The 14,198-nt window shown below is 42.2% G+C and overlaps 4 protein-coding genes across 5 annotated transcripts in view; 2 read left to right on the top strand and 2 right to left on the bottom strand.

Annotated features, from left to right (window-relative positions):
• Positions 1-100: 100 nt before the first annotated feature.
• On the bottom strand, positions 101-737 carry LOC115620756 (ubiquitin-60S ribosomal protein L40). Its single transcript, XM_030514152.1, has one exon. It carries the CDS (start codon positions 677-679, stop codon positions 293-295), a length of 387 nt encoding a protein of 128 aa, XP_030370012.1. The 5' UTR covers positions 680-737; the 3' UTR covers positions 101-292.
• A 209-nt stretch (positions 738-946) lies between these two features.
• On the top strand, positions 947-4,418 carry LOC115620716 (NAD-dependent protein deacetylase Sirt7). Its single transcript, XM_030514093.1, has 2 exons — positions 947-1,266; positions 1,443-4,418. The coding sequence occupies exons 1-2, from the start codon at positions 1,126-1,128 to the stop codon at positions 3,825-3,827; spliced, it is 2,526 nt and encodes an 841-aa protein (XP_030369953.1). The 5' UTR covers positions 947-1,125; the 3' UTR covers positions 3,828-4,418.
• Positions 4,419-5,923: 1,505 nt separating this feature from the next.
• Positions 5,924-9,691, bottom strand: LOC115620681 (cullin-5). Its single transcript, XM_030514047.1, has 7 exons — positions 9,571-9,691; positions 7,935-9,499; positions 7,758-7,878; positions 7,339-7,696; positions 6,982-7,160; positions 6,761-6,910; positions 5,924-6,686 (listed from the first exon to the last, which is right to left on the bottom strand). The coding sequence occupies exons 1-7, from the start codon at positions 9,577-9,579 to the stop codon at positions 6,549-6,551; spliced, it is 2,520 nt and encodes an 839-aa protein (XP_030369907.1). The 5' UTR covers positions 9,580-9,691; the 3' UTR covers positions 5,924-6,548.
• A 155-nt stretch (positions 9,692-9,846) lies between these two features.
• LOC115621784 (mucin-19) overlaps positions 9,847-14,198 on the top strand; it is a 75,312-nt gene continuing 70,960 nt past the window's right edge. For both annotated transcript variants that reach the window (XM_030515542.1, XM_030515543.1), the window contains exon 1: positions 9,847-11,270. In XM_030515542.1, coding sequence (XP_030371402.1) covers positions 11,240-11,270 — 31 coding nt within the window. In that variant the 5' untranslated portion in view covers positions 9,847-11,239. The remainder of the gene's footprint in view (positions 11,271-14,198) is intronic.

Here is a 14,198-nt window from a genome sequence, read left to right as displayed (position 1 = left end):
AATCTCGTCCTCTGCACCTTTATGCATACATACTTGTATGTACATATCGAAGCCACATTAAATCAGAAGACACATTCTGTTTTGTTTTTTTTTTTTTTTGCGCGCTTTACTGCAAGTAAATACATTTTGTTTTATACATTTGGATAAATTACAAATGATATTTACTAAGTTGTTAAAGCATTCATTTTTAGCGCACGGAAATAAGAAAACTCATATTTTTTGTTGTTGCTGTTGTAGATGGTCGGCGGAAACAGTAAAATCGCTGCAACGGTAGGTTTTGCACGGCCAGCGTCTACTTCAACTTCTTCTTGGGGCGCAAGTTGTTGGTGTGTCCGCACTTCTTCTTACGGCAGTTGGTGGCACGTGGATGAAGACGAGCGTAGCACTTGCGGCAAATCATTTTGTCGCAGTTGTACTTCTGTGCCAAAATACGCAGTGAAGGCTCAATAATACCACCACGGAGACGGAGCACTAAGTGCAAAGTCGACTCCTTCTGAATGTTGTAGTCGGAGAGAGTGCGGCCATCTTCGAGCTGCTTGCCAGCGAAAATCAGACGCTGTTGATCTGGAGGAATGCCCTCTTTGTCCTGGATCTTTGCCTTCACATTCTCGATGGTGTCCGAAGGCTCCACCTCCAAGGTGATGGTTTTGCCGGTGAGAGTTTTCACGAAAATTTGCATTTTGGAATCGTTGCAGAAAAACGTGCAGCCCAAATGCTTATTCACAAGAAAAGAAAAAGAAAATGCCACATAACCTCACTTGCGAGCTTGGCGTTAGTACATTTTTATATCTGAAATGTGTAAACACTAACTAAAATTTAACGCTGCCAACTCGTTCTAAAGTAATATAAATAACAGCTCGGGTTGGCACGGCACAGCTCAGTTATTGTTTACATTTTAGCTGAAAACATACAATTTTTCGCTTGCATCGTTAACAAATAATTGCGCAAAATGGATAACGGAATATAATAATATAAAATGTAAATCAATAGTTAGCAATTGCGTGAATTTTTCGTCCTGCGCACCTTTTACGGGTAACGCAGCCGCCGACGCTTCCTTTCCCTTTTCGTGCGTCGCAAGCATTCACTATACTAGAAGATTAAGTGGACTTACAGAAGAAAGATAACATGGAGGATGAGGAGCAATTGGACGAACTGCAGCCGGAGCCTGTAACGCCGGATGTGGTGCAATCTTATATAACGCGAGCGAAAATGAATCCCGCAAAGAATGACAATGAGAAGCGCCGCCGCAAGGATGCTATACGCAAGGTAATTAACGTGCGCGTGTATGTGTGGTATGTGTATATGTGTGAGTGCGAAATTGGGGGTGCATGTGTATGCATATCCGTGCACTTTGAATGCTAGCTTGGCTTTTGTGAAACGAACGAAACTTGTTTTGATGGCAATTAAAGTTTATGCTCACACACTTTTGCGCACCCTTGCAGGTATCGATGATATTGCGAAAATGCGAATCGTTGCGCAGCGTCGAGGAGCGTCAATTTCTGGAGAAGCATCCGGACATTGTGAAGACGACCAAGAAGCGAAAAGAACGCATTGCCATCTACAAGGAGCGTGTGGTAGAGAAGGAGGATGAGCCAGACGTGATTGAAGCTAAGGTGGAACAGCTGGCCAGCATCATATCACAGGCAAAGCATCTGATCTGTTATACAGGAGCGGGCATCAGCACCGCAGCGCTCATACCCGACTACAGGGGCAGCAAAGGCATCTGGACATTGCTGCAAAAGGGTCAGGATATTGGTGAACATGATCTATCCAGTGCGAATCCCACCTACACGCACATGGCGCTCTACGAGCTACACCGTCGGCGCCTGCTGCAACATGTTGTCTCCCAGAACTGCGATGGACTGCATTTGCGCTCCGGGCTCCCCCGCCAATCCCTGTCCGAGATTCATGGCAACATGTACATTGAGGTGTGCAAGCACTGCAAACCGAATACGGTCTATTGGCGTCAATTCGACACCACCGAGATGACGGCTCGCTATTGCCACAAAACACATAGACTCTGCCATCGTTGCTCTGAGCCGCTCTATGACACCATTGTCCACTTCGGCGAGCGTGGCAACGTCAAATGGCCACTGAATTGGGCAGGCGCCACACAACATGCAGAGCGTGCCGATGTCATACTCTGTCTGGGCTCTAGTCTCAAGGTTCTCAAGAAATATACTTGGCTTTGGCAAATGGACAAGCCAGCCCGCCAGCGTGCCAAAATTTGTGTGGTGAACTTGCAATGGACACCCAAGGATAATATAGCCAGCATTAAGATCAATGGCAAATGCGATCGCGTGATGGCTCAACTAATGAGTGTCCTAAACATAACCGTGCCCGTTTATAGCAAGGAAAAGGATCCGATTTTTGCGCATGCCACGCTGCTGATGCCCGAGGAGCTGCACACTCTAACCCAACCGCTGCTAAAGAATGCCGATGAGGAAGAGGCAGGCGATACACAATCTTGCACAACCACCACTGAGGAGACGCAAGACTCAACAATTTCGGGTGATAGCTATACTGATTTGCCCTTTTCAAAAGGCCCCCGCATACGCACCCCGCTCAAGAATGGCCGCCGCATTAAAACTAACCTGGAGTTGCGAAAATATGCGCGCAAAAAGATCATGAACGGCAATGAGGACGATGATGATGAAAAGACGGCTGCCGCTGCTACTACCGCTGCTGCTGCACCTGAAAGCGAAAAGCAACAAGAGAGCATTAAATTGGAGCAGACAATTGTGGAAGAGAAATGTGAGCTAAAAGTAGAAGCAACTGACATTAAAGAAGAGACTGAGACGACCACGTCAGTTCACGTAAAAGTGGAGGCACAAGAGGCCACCAAAGCCTCGGATTTGAGTGTGAGCTGTATAAAGGAGGAGGTAACATTGGAACAGCTGCCAAAACTGGAACCACTCTTCACGACCGCATTGCCACAAATCAAGAAGGAGGAACTCACAAATGGTCTGACCACCGTCCCAAATGGTGTGCCCATGGAACTGCCGAAACTAGTCGCCATACAAAAACCATATACGACAACAAATAGCTGCCCAAGCATGTGTCTGCTGCCCGTCGAACTGAGATTAGAGCCTTGCATCTCCAGCCGGCCGGCAGTGGAGATACCATTGCCGCCACTGGTGCCGATTGGTGCGCCGCTCACCACGCCCTTCATACAACCACAATTTACGGTCTTGCCACCGGCACTGCAGGCCCTGAACATACAAAGTGATAGCGCTACTTGGTCAGCAGACTCAACCACCGAAAATACCGAAGAGGAGGACGACGAGGAAGATGATGACAATGAGAATGACGACTGTGGCATCGGCATGGCTCAAATGGATCTGTTGCGCAAACATGCCACGCTACGCACGCCCAGTGCCCATCAATTATTACGTCAGCTACCCAGATGGCACGAGGCCAAGTATGCTTATTCGGGACTGCATAGCATACTGATACCACCACCCTCGGATCTCAACATTTGGAACTTGCAGGTGGTGCCAAACTTTGCTATGAATCGTTCAGCGGCTGGTTGTGAATTCTGTTTCGATAATTATGCGGAACTTGAATGCCAGTTCTATCGCAAATGGCCACTGAGCCAGCGCAAGCATAAGAAGCGCGCCCGTAGCGGTCGCTTTGTGGTCTGCGAATGTTGTCCGCCCACCGATGATGATGATGAGTACGATGAGAACATCTCATTGGCACACATTGCGGCCGCAGAGACGGCCAAGCGACGATTGCAGCTAAGCAATAGCTTTCCGCGCAAGCTCGCCCGCACCCAGGCCGGTTGGTATGGCAAGGGCTACAAGAAGGGACGCAAGCGTAGGTAGACGGATGCCGTTGGGCACGGCAAACATCACAGAAGCAATCAGAGCTTCTTCACATCATCCACACTGCCAAAGCCTAGTTGAGCAGCAAGCTGACAAAAGTGTAGGCGCTGGTACAGCCCTAAGCTAAACATAAGAACTAGTTCGGATCGTCAAAGTATTGTCATTGGCATAGTATTCAATAGTTATAGGCCTAGGCTAGACAGACCATTTAGTTATGTAAGTCCTTGTAGAGGTAATCCAATCTTAGCCTAAGTTTGTGTCTCTTTGTACTCGTCTTTTAAGTATAAGGCAGTTTTTACAATTCTATTTTTTAAACATGTCCACGTTTCTAGACTATTTTAAGTGTGCGTGTCGGTGTCGGTGATAGTTAAGCGCGAAATTTAATTTTAATTTAATATCTAACAGTGCGATTTGTCGCAACAAAGCCAACTATGACGGAAATGTTAATGTTTTCATGCAAGTTGTGAAGAATACAAAGCCTCGTTTTAAACTTTTTGTTTGTGCATATGTTTGCGAACTTCAATGGCTTTTGTAACTCTTTGTATTTGTTCCTAGAAACAAACTAGTCTTTAAAATGTTCGATCAATTGTTTGCAGCCTTTTTTCAGCTATAAATGTCAAAACAGCTCTATTGGCCCACTATTAAAAATTGATTTTTTATTGAAACAATGGGTATGTATGAGTACATAGGAAAAGGAAAAACAAAATTTATTCCAATTGGGTATCATGGCTTTTTAAACTATTCGAAGAAATATTACGTCTTTGAAACCTGAAATTATGTTCCTATCTTTAAAAGGAGCAGTGGAATATACTTATTGCACACGAAAATGCATTCTTAGTTGGCTCTTTTAATTTAATACCAATTCCAAGGCCCTTCTAAAAGCTTGAGCTTACTTTAATTTAAAACAATTTTCTTACGAAATTTACAATTATTTAAATATAGGAACTAGTATTTACAATGATAATATTTATTCAGATTCCTGTCAAGTATAGAAGTGACATTATGTTTCAGATTTCTCTTCAAAACCATATATCATATTTCAATGGATTATTCCAATAAATTCCAAATGGTTATTTCTAATGAGCTCTATAGTAAAGATATATTAACTCTTGGGCAGCCTTCAAAGATCAACTGAAATCTGTATTCTTGTTTAGCAGTTATTTGAAAAAAGACAAATTTAACGAGTTTCCTTGAAATTTTGTGTTTCAAATGGAAGGTCGCTTAAGGAATGAAGGACAATTTTGCAAAAGTTCTTGGGAAGTCAACTCTATGAAGTATATATGTGAGTATAAAGAGAGCGTCGTGAGGTCAGAGAAAACACGCATCTGTTAACGATAACACCGGAGAAGTAATGGAATTAATGCCCGAAAACCGTCGTTTTTATTCGAGTGATAGTAGAAAGTCTGAAAGGATGGAACCAATCGATTTTGGTTGTTGTTTTGGATGTCAAAGCTCGTTTAAAAACCCAATTCATAGATTTTTCTCGACTATAATGCGCCTTATTGGACCAAATTTTTGGCCAAACCCTAAACAGAACTTATCGCTCAGACACCGTATTCGAAAAATCGTGTTTCCTGTGAATTTTTGCTGTTTCCGAAACTCAAATATCTGAGTCGATTGAGGCCTTAAAAAGTTATGTGCTAAACTCTCATTAAAGCTTAGAGTAACATTATCGAAAATTGGATCGTATTGCATTTCAAACCTACATTGGTACACCCCAAAGCTATACCTGCACAATTTTCCAATAAACAGTGTCATTTTACCGGAAATTAAATAAACCACAGATTTTGAAATGTTTTTTTTTTTAAGATACGTTTTGTGGGCGAATTAGAAGCCTATTAAATTAACTTTACCGATTCGATTCCAAGCTAATTCTGAAACCAAAGGGGACTATTGCAAAGGCACTTTTCTTTTAAATCTTTAAAAGCATCTTGCAAGTTTTCTAATACGCGATACACAAACTTTACCAATTACCAGTCGTCTTTAAGCATTTTCGAAATCTCTGATCCATCACGCGTTAAAAATGTATAAATATCATTTTTGCCATATAAGTTAAGTTTTAAACAGCCAATAAGCAAAGAAAAACACAGTTTATTCCATCATAAATTTGTAATTTATTATCTTAGACTTAAAATATTGCTATCGGGTTTTGTATAATGTACTCGAGTGTGTGTTTGTGTGTATGTGTTGGGATTGTTGTTGAGTGTTCAAAGAGTCGCTAACATGGAACTGGCTTAAACGAGTTAACTACACGAATTTCTCAATCCCCTGGGCGCGTCCCAAAAAACATTACATATAGTACTTAACCAATAACACAACGTAAACAAAAGCTACAAACATATACATATATAGAAAACAGCAAGTTTTACATAGGCGTTGAGCGCACGGCTGATTAAATAGGATATCTATCTTCTTAATTTTTGTTTTTTTTTTCGGAAAAAATGTACAAATAATACACCAGACACATAAAATATTAACTACCACATAAAAGAGCTGCCAATAATCTGATGGGGTTTGGGCCGCAAAAGGGCAACCCAAAACAAATAGCAGAACAATAATAAGTTATTAAGGTTATAAAATTATAATTCCTAATGCGATTCTGTATAATACAATGCAAAAAACACTTAAAAAAAGGGGGGAGAGTAAGAGAGTGTGAAAGCCTTGCGATTTTGAGTGGGAATGGAAATGGCCGAAGCGAGTTTAAAGGCGTCCAACTGGCAGTTAGGCTACATAGATAAACATATTTATATCATCATCATCGCGCCGCATATACTTGTGTTCAATGAGCCACTCCAATTGTTCCTTGATCATTTTTTTCGACGGCAAGAACATATTCTTCAGTATATCTATAAGTTCGCCCTGCAAAAACACACAAATCATAACACATTGAGACAAATTCTTGGGATGTATGTATGGAGTTTAGGAATACATACCTGCAAGGCTGCATTGTTCATGCGCTTGCGCACCTTCATTATCTTGATGATTGCTTCCTGTGTGCGCAGGATACGGAGCTGTACAATGGATTGATTGTCTTCTTGCTGGGACCGTTCGGTACTCAGCTGCAGTCGGCCAATTAGATTAAGCTACAAATTGTGCATAGAGTCAGTCATAAGTTGCACCAATTTAATTGGAAATTGTTGTGGCTCTCACATACCTTGCCCCTACGCTGCGATTTACCATTCTTGACAATGGCAAACTCCTGATTGATATAAAATAACGTATTCTCAGCAAAGTCCTTTGGAGAGCTAATTGCAGCTGGTTCCATGAGCAGAATTTGCTTTTTTATTTTCGGAAATGCGACTAGCGACCAGAGTGTGCGCCTCAGCTCCGGATCTAGAGAGTATAAATTGTTTTTAGATATTGATCAGAACAACCATACATACATATTTCATTTTCTAGGCTTGTCATGGTCAGTGTTTGACTGACACGCATCAATGAGTCTTCAATGAACTGTGTACCACTTGGTGCAAGAGTACGGGCTTTACAAATAATAGGTTCGTTTGTTCCTTACCTGGCAATTCGGTGGCCAGACGCAAATTCTCATAGGAAATTTTATCGTGTTGACGCTGATTCCAGGCAAAGAGCACAGCCATTTGGAACGTGGTCACGTCCAGATCATAGCGCCCGAAATCATTGACAAATGTAATGGTGCCATTGCTCATATGATGGTACCATTGCAGTTTACGGCCGGAATGTTTTTTCTTATAGAACTCCTCCACATCGGGTATATAGTCCTCCAGTTCAATGGGCAGCGATACGGAAACACGTTCCGAACAGCGTGCCCAAGCGCCCGCATTGAGTATTTTAATGTTGATGGCATCGTGGCGGCTTATTGAGTTGCGAAATTGAGTATTCAAATCCTCGCTAACCTGCAATTGTTGTTGCGTCAGTTATTTAGCGAATACATGATTCAAAGCCTGGTTTACATACCTTGATGTCCTGGAACATGCGGGCCAAGCGATTCACATAGTCTGCTGGCATACCAACCTCACGCAGCCATTCCACAATATCCTCCTCCTTCTCGCTGTCTGCACTCGTGCCGAGTATTAAGCTGAAAATTTTCATTTATTAAAGGTCTGCACCATAGCCCCACTGCTCGTCACTTACCGTCGCGTTAAATGCACTTTGTGGTAGCGCATGAACACATCTTTGTTGTTGACGTACTTGAGAACGAGCAGTACGTCCCGTAATCTCGCGTCGATTTGCTCGCTCGTTAGACGTTTGCTGAGCGGCGTGCGGCGGAGCAGCATGTCACAATAGTTGGCCAACAGTTCGGGACATTTGCTTTCCGGCGCTGTGTACTTGACACCACGATTGGCCATGCTCGTGGGCAGCTCCATTTTAAAGACGCTGGTATCGTTTACTACTGTCTTGAAGGCAATGTCGCGAGCGGTGAGAAAACGCGGATCATCGTTGAAAGCATTGTGTACAAGGTCGCTGAATTTGTTGAACAGCTCCAGCAGACGTTCCACATATTTCTCCGAGTCCTGTGTTATGATCTCCGAGGCGGCGAGCATGTCGGCTAAGCCGGCCGACATTATGTGTCGCTGTAAATCACCCATCATGGCCTCGACACCGACGCCATGTAGCACACGATCCATTAGCCGGAACATGAGATTCAAACGCTCTGTTTCGTAGTCCCGTATCAGATCCGGACACTCGGCAAGGATGCTATTCAGATGATCAACTATCAGCACCTTAACCAGCGTGTATGTTAGTACACTAAAGCTGCTAGGTTCCAGGTAGCGCTTGGCACGCACCTCCTCCTCATGGAGTTTGGCGTCTGCATATTTCATGTAGGCCAGCACTCCGTTTTCTTGCTGCTGTTCGGCGGATTTGAGGCGATAGAACTCGGCTGTTGCCTTCAGGTACGCCAGCTCAAAGTGCTCGCGATATATTTCCAGCTTGTCCTGCGCATTTGACGATAAATTGACGTAGCTCTCGCGCACGCCCACAACCAGCTGGGCATCGTAGGCGTCCCCATTTCGCTCGGCATGGACAATTTTCATGGCCGATTCTTGCAGGCGATTTTTGATGTCATGGAATATGTGCTTATTCCACGAGTCCAACATCAACTTTCGCACCGGACTGTCTTCCGTGGGGCTCTTTTTCGAGCTGGACGCATTGCCAGCAGCAGAGGTGCTGGCGCTTGTGGAGGCGCTTGATGATCCCGATGCCGCCGCAGCTGCTGCTGCCGACGACGTTGATGCTTTTGCTGTTGAGGAACTACTTGTTGACGCCTGATTACTGGATGAGGCGGCATTTGAGGAGGTTGAGGCGCCGGCACAAGCTGATGCAGATGTGGACGATGTCGCGGAGCTCGATTGAGGTTTCACTTGTGGTGACTGTTCCAGCTGCCGAAAGGGCAACGGCAGGTAGTTGGACTGTGTGAAGAATTTACGCCATTCCACAATGTATGTTGCCAACAGCGCCTGCTCCCCTCGCTGCGATTGCACTTTGCTCTGCGCCTGCACAATGAACTCCACAATGTCCTGCTGCAGACAATCGTAAATCTTTGCGGCGCCCTTCTCGTCCCATAAGCATACAAAGTGCACGCCAAAGAAGAGGTCCTGCCATTCGCGCTGCGAGACTGTCTCCTGTTGGAGCAGCTTTAAAACAATTAATCGCTTTTTCGGCCAAACCTCTTCGAATATATCTCGTTTGCCGATTGCCTGTTTGATGGAAAAGATGACGCATATGTTCGTACGGCAGATGTTGATACAGTGATATTTAGTTCATTTACCCTTAGCATGTTTTTGGTCGCAGTCTTTGTCTTTGCGCGTCCAATAACAATTAGTTTAACAATAAAAATTGGCTCTTTTTGCAAATGTGACCCTTTCGAGAACGGCGCTAAAATTGTCAACTCTGTTTGTGGAAATTTGCTTAAATGAAAATAAATATGGTCACACATTGCCTTGGGTTCGCGAGCCGGCAACGCTGTTGCACAGAATGACTTGCCGATTAGTTATCGCAACGTTTGTTCCACCACTAGGCCAGCCAGCAGTTCGACGCGTTTGCTTCGCCTTGTCAAAGAAGTTGGCAAAATATTACGGAAAAATGTTTAAATTATGAGTAAAATTGAACGCAACAAGCGTCAAGTGACTCAGGTGCAACGAAATAAACTAAAACTAGTGAAATTTTAACTAAAACCAGGCGACAGCAATGTTCAGAAAGCAATATACCAATGCCTATGCAAGAGACGAGCATTTCATGTGAAGAAAAGTGCGGGAAATTGAGTAAATATATGAACGTAAGGCAAAGTGACTGTTAAAGTGGAAGGAACAAACCGTGTTCGCTAATTCAAAGCAAGTAAAACTTTAAAGCAATCATAATAACTAAAGTAACCAAAAATCGGTGGCATGTTTTGTGAAATCTTTTCGTTTCGTTTTGGTTTTTTTCTTCTCTACCACAAAAAAGGGGGCGCGTGAGTGAAACAACATCATATCGCACAAGAGCAGCATCTCGCTTGCTCCCACGCGACTCACACGTCACAGACTCAAAGTCTGCTCGCTCGCAAATGTTTGACATTTTTCACATTCAACATTTTCCCTTTGTTCGTCGGCGGCGCTCGTCATATGGCGTTGGCGTGCGTAACAAATAAACTTGCACAAAATACGCGTAAAATCGATGTGTTAAATTTTAAAAATAGTGCAGAAATGTAAATAAACAACCGTCAGATGCGCATGCAGTGTTTAAGTGTATTTAATTCACTGGGAAATATGCGAAAAAAGCGTAATTTTGTGATTACTACGGCGACGACGACACCAACACAGGTACGCTGCTGCGTTCATTGACGTGACGCGTGCGTCTGTGTGTGAGGAGTGCGTGTGTGAGTGTTTTCAAAACGAAGACGCAATCCAGCAACAAACAAAACACCCACATAACGTTGCATTGTTTAAGCCGCCGCGCCAACTACGAATTAAAATAAAATAAATATAACAACAACAAATAATCAACTACGGTCTCACTCGCGTGTGTTCGCTTACATTTCGCTTTGCACGCAAATTCTACATAAAGCCCCCCTCGCATAACGAAACGCAAAGTAAAAAGAAAGTCAACGCTCACCACCGTTCTGTGAGCCTTGGCCCTTTCGCGTCTTCTGCATTTCGTCGAAATCAAAAAGAAATATTTAAATGAATGTGCTCATTTATATTCGTCTCCAGCAATGTGCAGCATTTTATTGAGTGTGTGTGTGTGTGAGTGTATAGATTTAAATAAGCAACAGCATATGGAAATGCAAAAGCAATAGCCAGCCTGCCAGCCAGCGAGTTACAAGAAGAACATCCACAACAGCAACTAGAAGCAACACAACCAACAACAACAACACAAATGAAGCAATCAAATTTTGTTAAATTTTAAGCCACAGTTATCTCTACCCCCAAACAACACACAAGGCGTATAAATTTTTGCCAATGAGTCGCAGACAGTCATTGGATCGACCAGGTGAGTAAGCAGCAGTCAAAAATTACCTTATCTATCTATCTATCTATATGCATATGTAATTAAGCTTTAGTATTTCATTTGCGGGAAATTTATCTATGCTCACCAATGGCCAAAACCACGGCTGTTGTCGCTGTTGCTGCATACGTGCACTTTGCGTTCTCCCTCTCTCTATCTCGCTCTCCCGCTCTATGGTTTGCTCTCTCGTGGTTGCTAAAAATAAAATGCGCTCTGCGCAGCTGCTTCTGACTGTCAGCTTGTATAGTGGAGTAAACAGCAACACAACAGCAACAAGAGCAACAATAACAATAACTGCGAAGACACGATAAACAACGGCGAGCAACAACGAAGTTGATTTCAAAAAGAAATACAAAAAGACAGCAAGTCCAAAGAAGGCGGGTGGCATTTTTCTTGAATGGCAACATTTTTTTTTTTTTATCTTTTTGGTGTGTGGCAACATTGGTCGTGCGTTGTTTACGTTTTATGTTGTAAATTTTCCATTGATAGCGGGCCTCACAATATTTGATTAGCCCTACCCGAAAGGTGTTAATTTGCTGTGATTTTGTTAGCTGTAATTAATATGCTTTATGCCAAGTTTATTTTTAATTGAGACCATCTTTTTAAATGTTTGCATATTATACTTAGTTAGCAATTCAATAGGAATTTCAACACTCGAAAATACAGCCAAAAGAGAAAGTGTCGCAAATGGCACAACATCGTAAAAATGTAAATATGTATACATACATACGCTCGTGCATGGCTTAAAAGCCACATGATAAAGCAATAATAAAACCAAAAACACGAAGAGAGTTAATCATAACGCCAGGTAAAAGGCTAAAAACTCATTTCCGACAGCGCAAGACAACGGCTCTTGTTGCTGTCGGCTTCTCAAGTGCAAGATACTTTTGTATCTTTTACTTTGGTTAAGCGCAAGTAGTGCAGCAACTACACGCCATTTGTGTGCATGTATATTTGTTGTCCAACACTGCACTGCTTAAGCGGACCCACACACACTCATGCAAACTTGTAAATTTTTGCGTTTTGTAGCTCTTTGGTTGACTGTAATTGCATTTCAACTTGTCGTACTTGGCTTTTGTCCACTACTTACTTATTGGCCAATTCGGCGCCTTTATCTGAGATAGAGTTTAATTGGTTGCCGTTGAAATTGTTAACCTAACAATATACGTTGCAATTTATTATCCAACAAACTGGTTATGCCAACAATTGAATAACAAAACGGCATTTTCGCATATGCATGCCTAAGGTCAAGTTCCTCTATCCACGCCCATATTCACGCCCTGACTATGTAGAGGCAGGGCCCTTTTCCCCACCGCCTAAATCCATGACTTGACATGTATGTATTTTATTTTGCTCAACTACAATTAACATGGGCAATTTTAATAAATTAGTTTGTTTTTGTTGGAAAATCCAAAAATGGTAAAATGCCGCGTGCTAAGCGCCGTTGTCTGGGTCTGCTGTGTCCGTGTCATGTGCCGTGTATTGTACCTTTTAATTTATTTATAAAATTCAACGCGAAGCCAACCAGCCAGCCAATCCGTCAACTCGGGCGGTTGCGTTTGTTGCCCGCCAACACATGCAAACAGTTTCCGATGCAAAACAGCTCCAACAATAACAACAACAACCGAAATGGGTAGCCAACAGGCTGTTCAGTTGCGTTGTTTTTGCATTGTAGGTCAGGGTTGTCGCGTGTAATGCAAAACGTGCCAGCAAATTGAATGAGTTAAGCTGGTAGTAACAATAATAAGGCATCATTGCAACAAACGTAGAGTACTGAGCTAAGGGGTTGGCAAGCAGCAATGCATAAATTATAAACAATAACAAACTGCAGCCAGTGACGTGACGAGCAAGCGATTTGCGCGCGTTTTTATCCGCGCTACAACAGAAATGTAAATGTATACAGCAAAAAAATAAATAAAATAAAATAGTTGCTGCACTTGCCGCTTCACTAAAAACAAAACCGAAAATAGAGAACACGAAATATTTGTGTGTTTATTTAGACACGCGAGCAACAGAAAATAACAATAATAGAAAACAACAAATAAGAAACGACAGGCGACAAACTGAAGTTTTTTGTTTTTATTGTTGTTGCCATAATGAATTGTGCAGTGGCAAAAGCCAAAGTTGGCTGCCAAAGTATTATCTCTGTGTGGGCGTTCTTGGCAATATTGTTGTTAAGTTGTTTTCCCATTGTTGTTGGTCTTGTTGTAGCTCTGGTGTTGCTGGCGACGCGTGCCAAACAGTCATTAAATGATTTTTTAATGCCGAATCGATTTTCTACGCTATTAAGCGTTATTAACATTGTCTGTGGTGTATTCTGTACATATTCATTTAATACCCTCGTAAAGAGTACTTCAATTTAAATGGGATGCTTGTAACGCATAAAATAAATGAGTTCTTAAAGTTGAAAATGAAAGCATTTGGAAACGGCATATTATAAGTTCTTATTCATTCTGTTAACAACATTGTTACTTCTAAATCTGTCTTTTAGACAAGTTCACACATACGATTTTATTTGGAGTTTTATTAATCGGTTCCCAAAATAAAGTTATCGAAATTATTCTTACCTCGAACTTTATGTTATGTACGAAATTGTTTAAAATAATATTAATTCTATTTATGAAATCTATCCTGCTGCTATAAAATATTTTATAATTAGAGAAGCAATAGCATTTGCAGAGTATAAGATATTCTGCGCTTCATGAACCCCGCTCGTTTACTCACTAATACCTACACTTGATGTAGAGTTTTGCTGTTAAAGTTTTTGAAGTTTTTTATGAAGCATTTATTAAAATGTGTGAAAGTTTTGTTCCCTTTTATTTTACAAATGAATATATGTGTGTCTACTCTTGGTGTTTGCCTCACAAGTTGTGATCAATCATCAGAACTAAGCTATCGCTTAGAATAACTCAC

Source organism: Scaptodrosophila lebanonensis, unplaced genomic scaffold (assembly GCF_003285725.1).
Source record: "Scaptodrosophila lebanonensis strain 11010-0011.00,11010-0021.00 unplaced genomic scaffold, SlebRS2 tig00000024-arrow-pilon, whole genome shotgun sequence".
NCBI lineage: Eukaryota > Metazoa > Arthropoda > Insecta > Diptera > Drosophilidae > Scaptodrosophila > Scaptodrosophila lebanonensis.
Note: the sequence above shows the minus strand (reverse complement) of the source record. Positions and strands in the feature narration are given on the sequence as shown.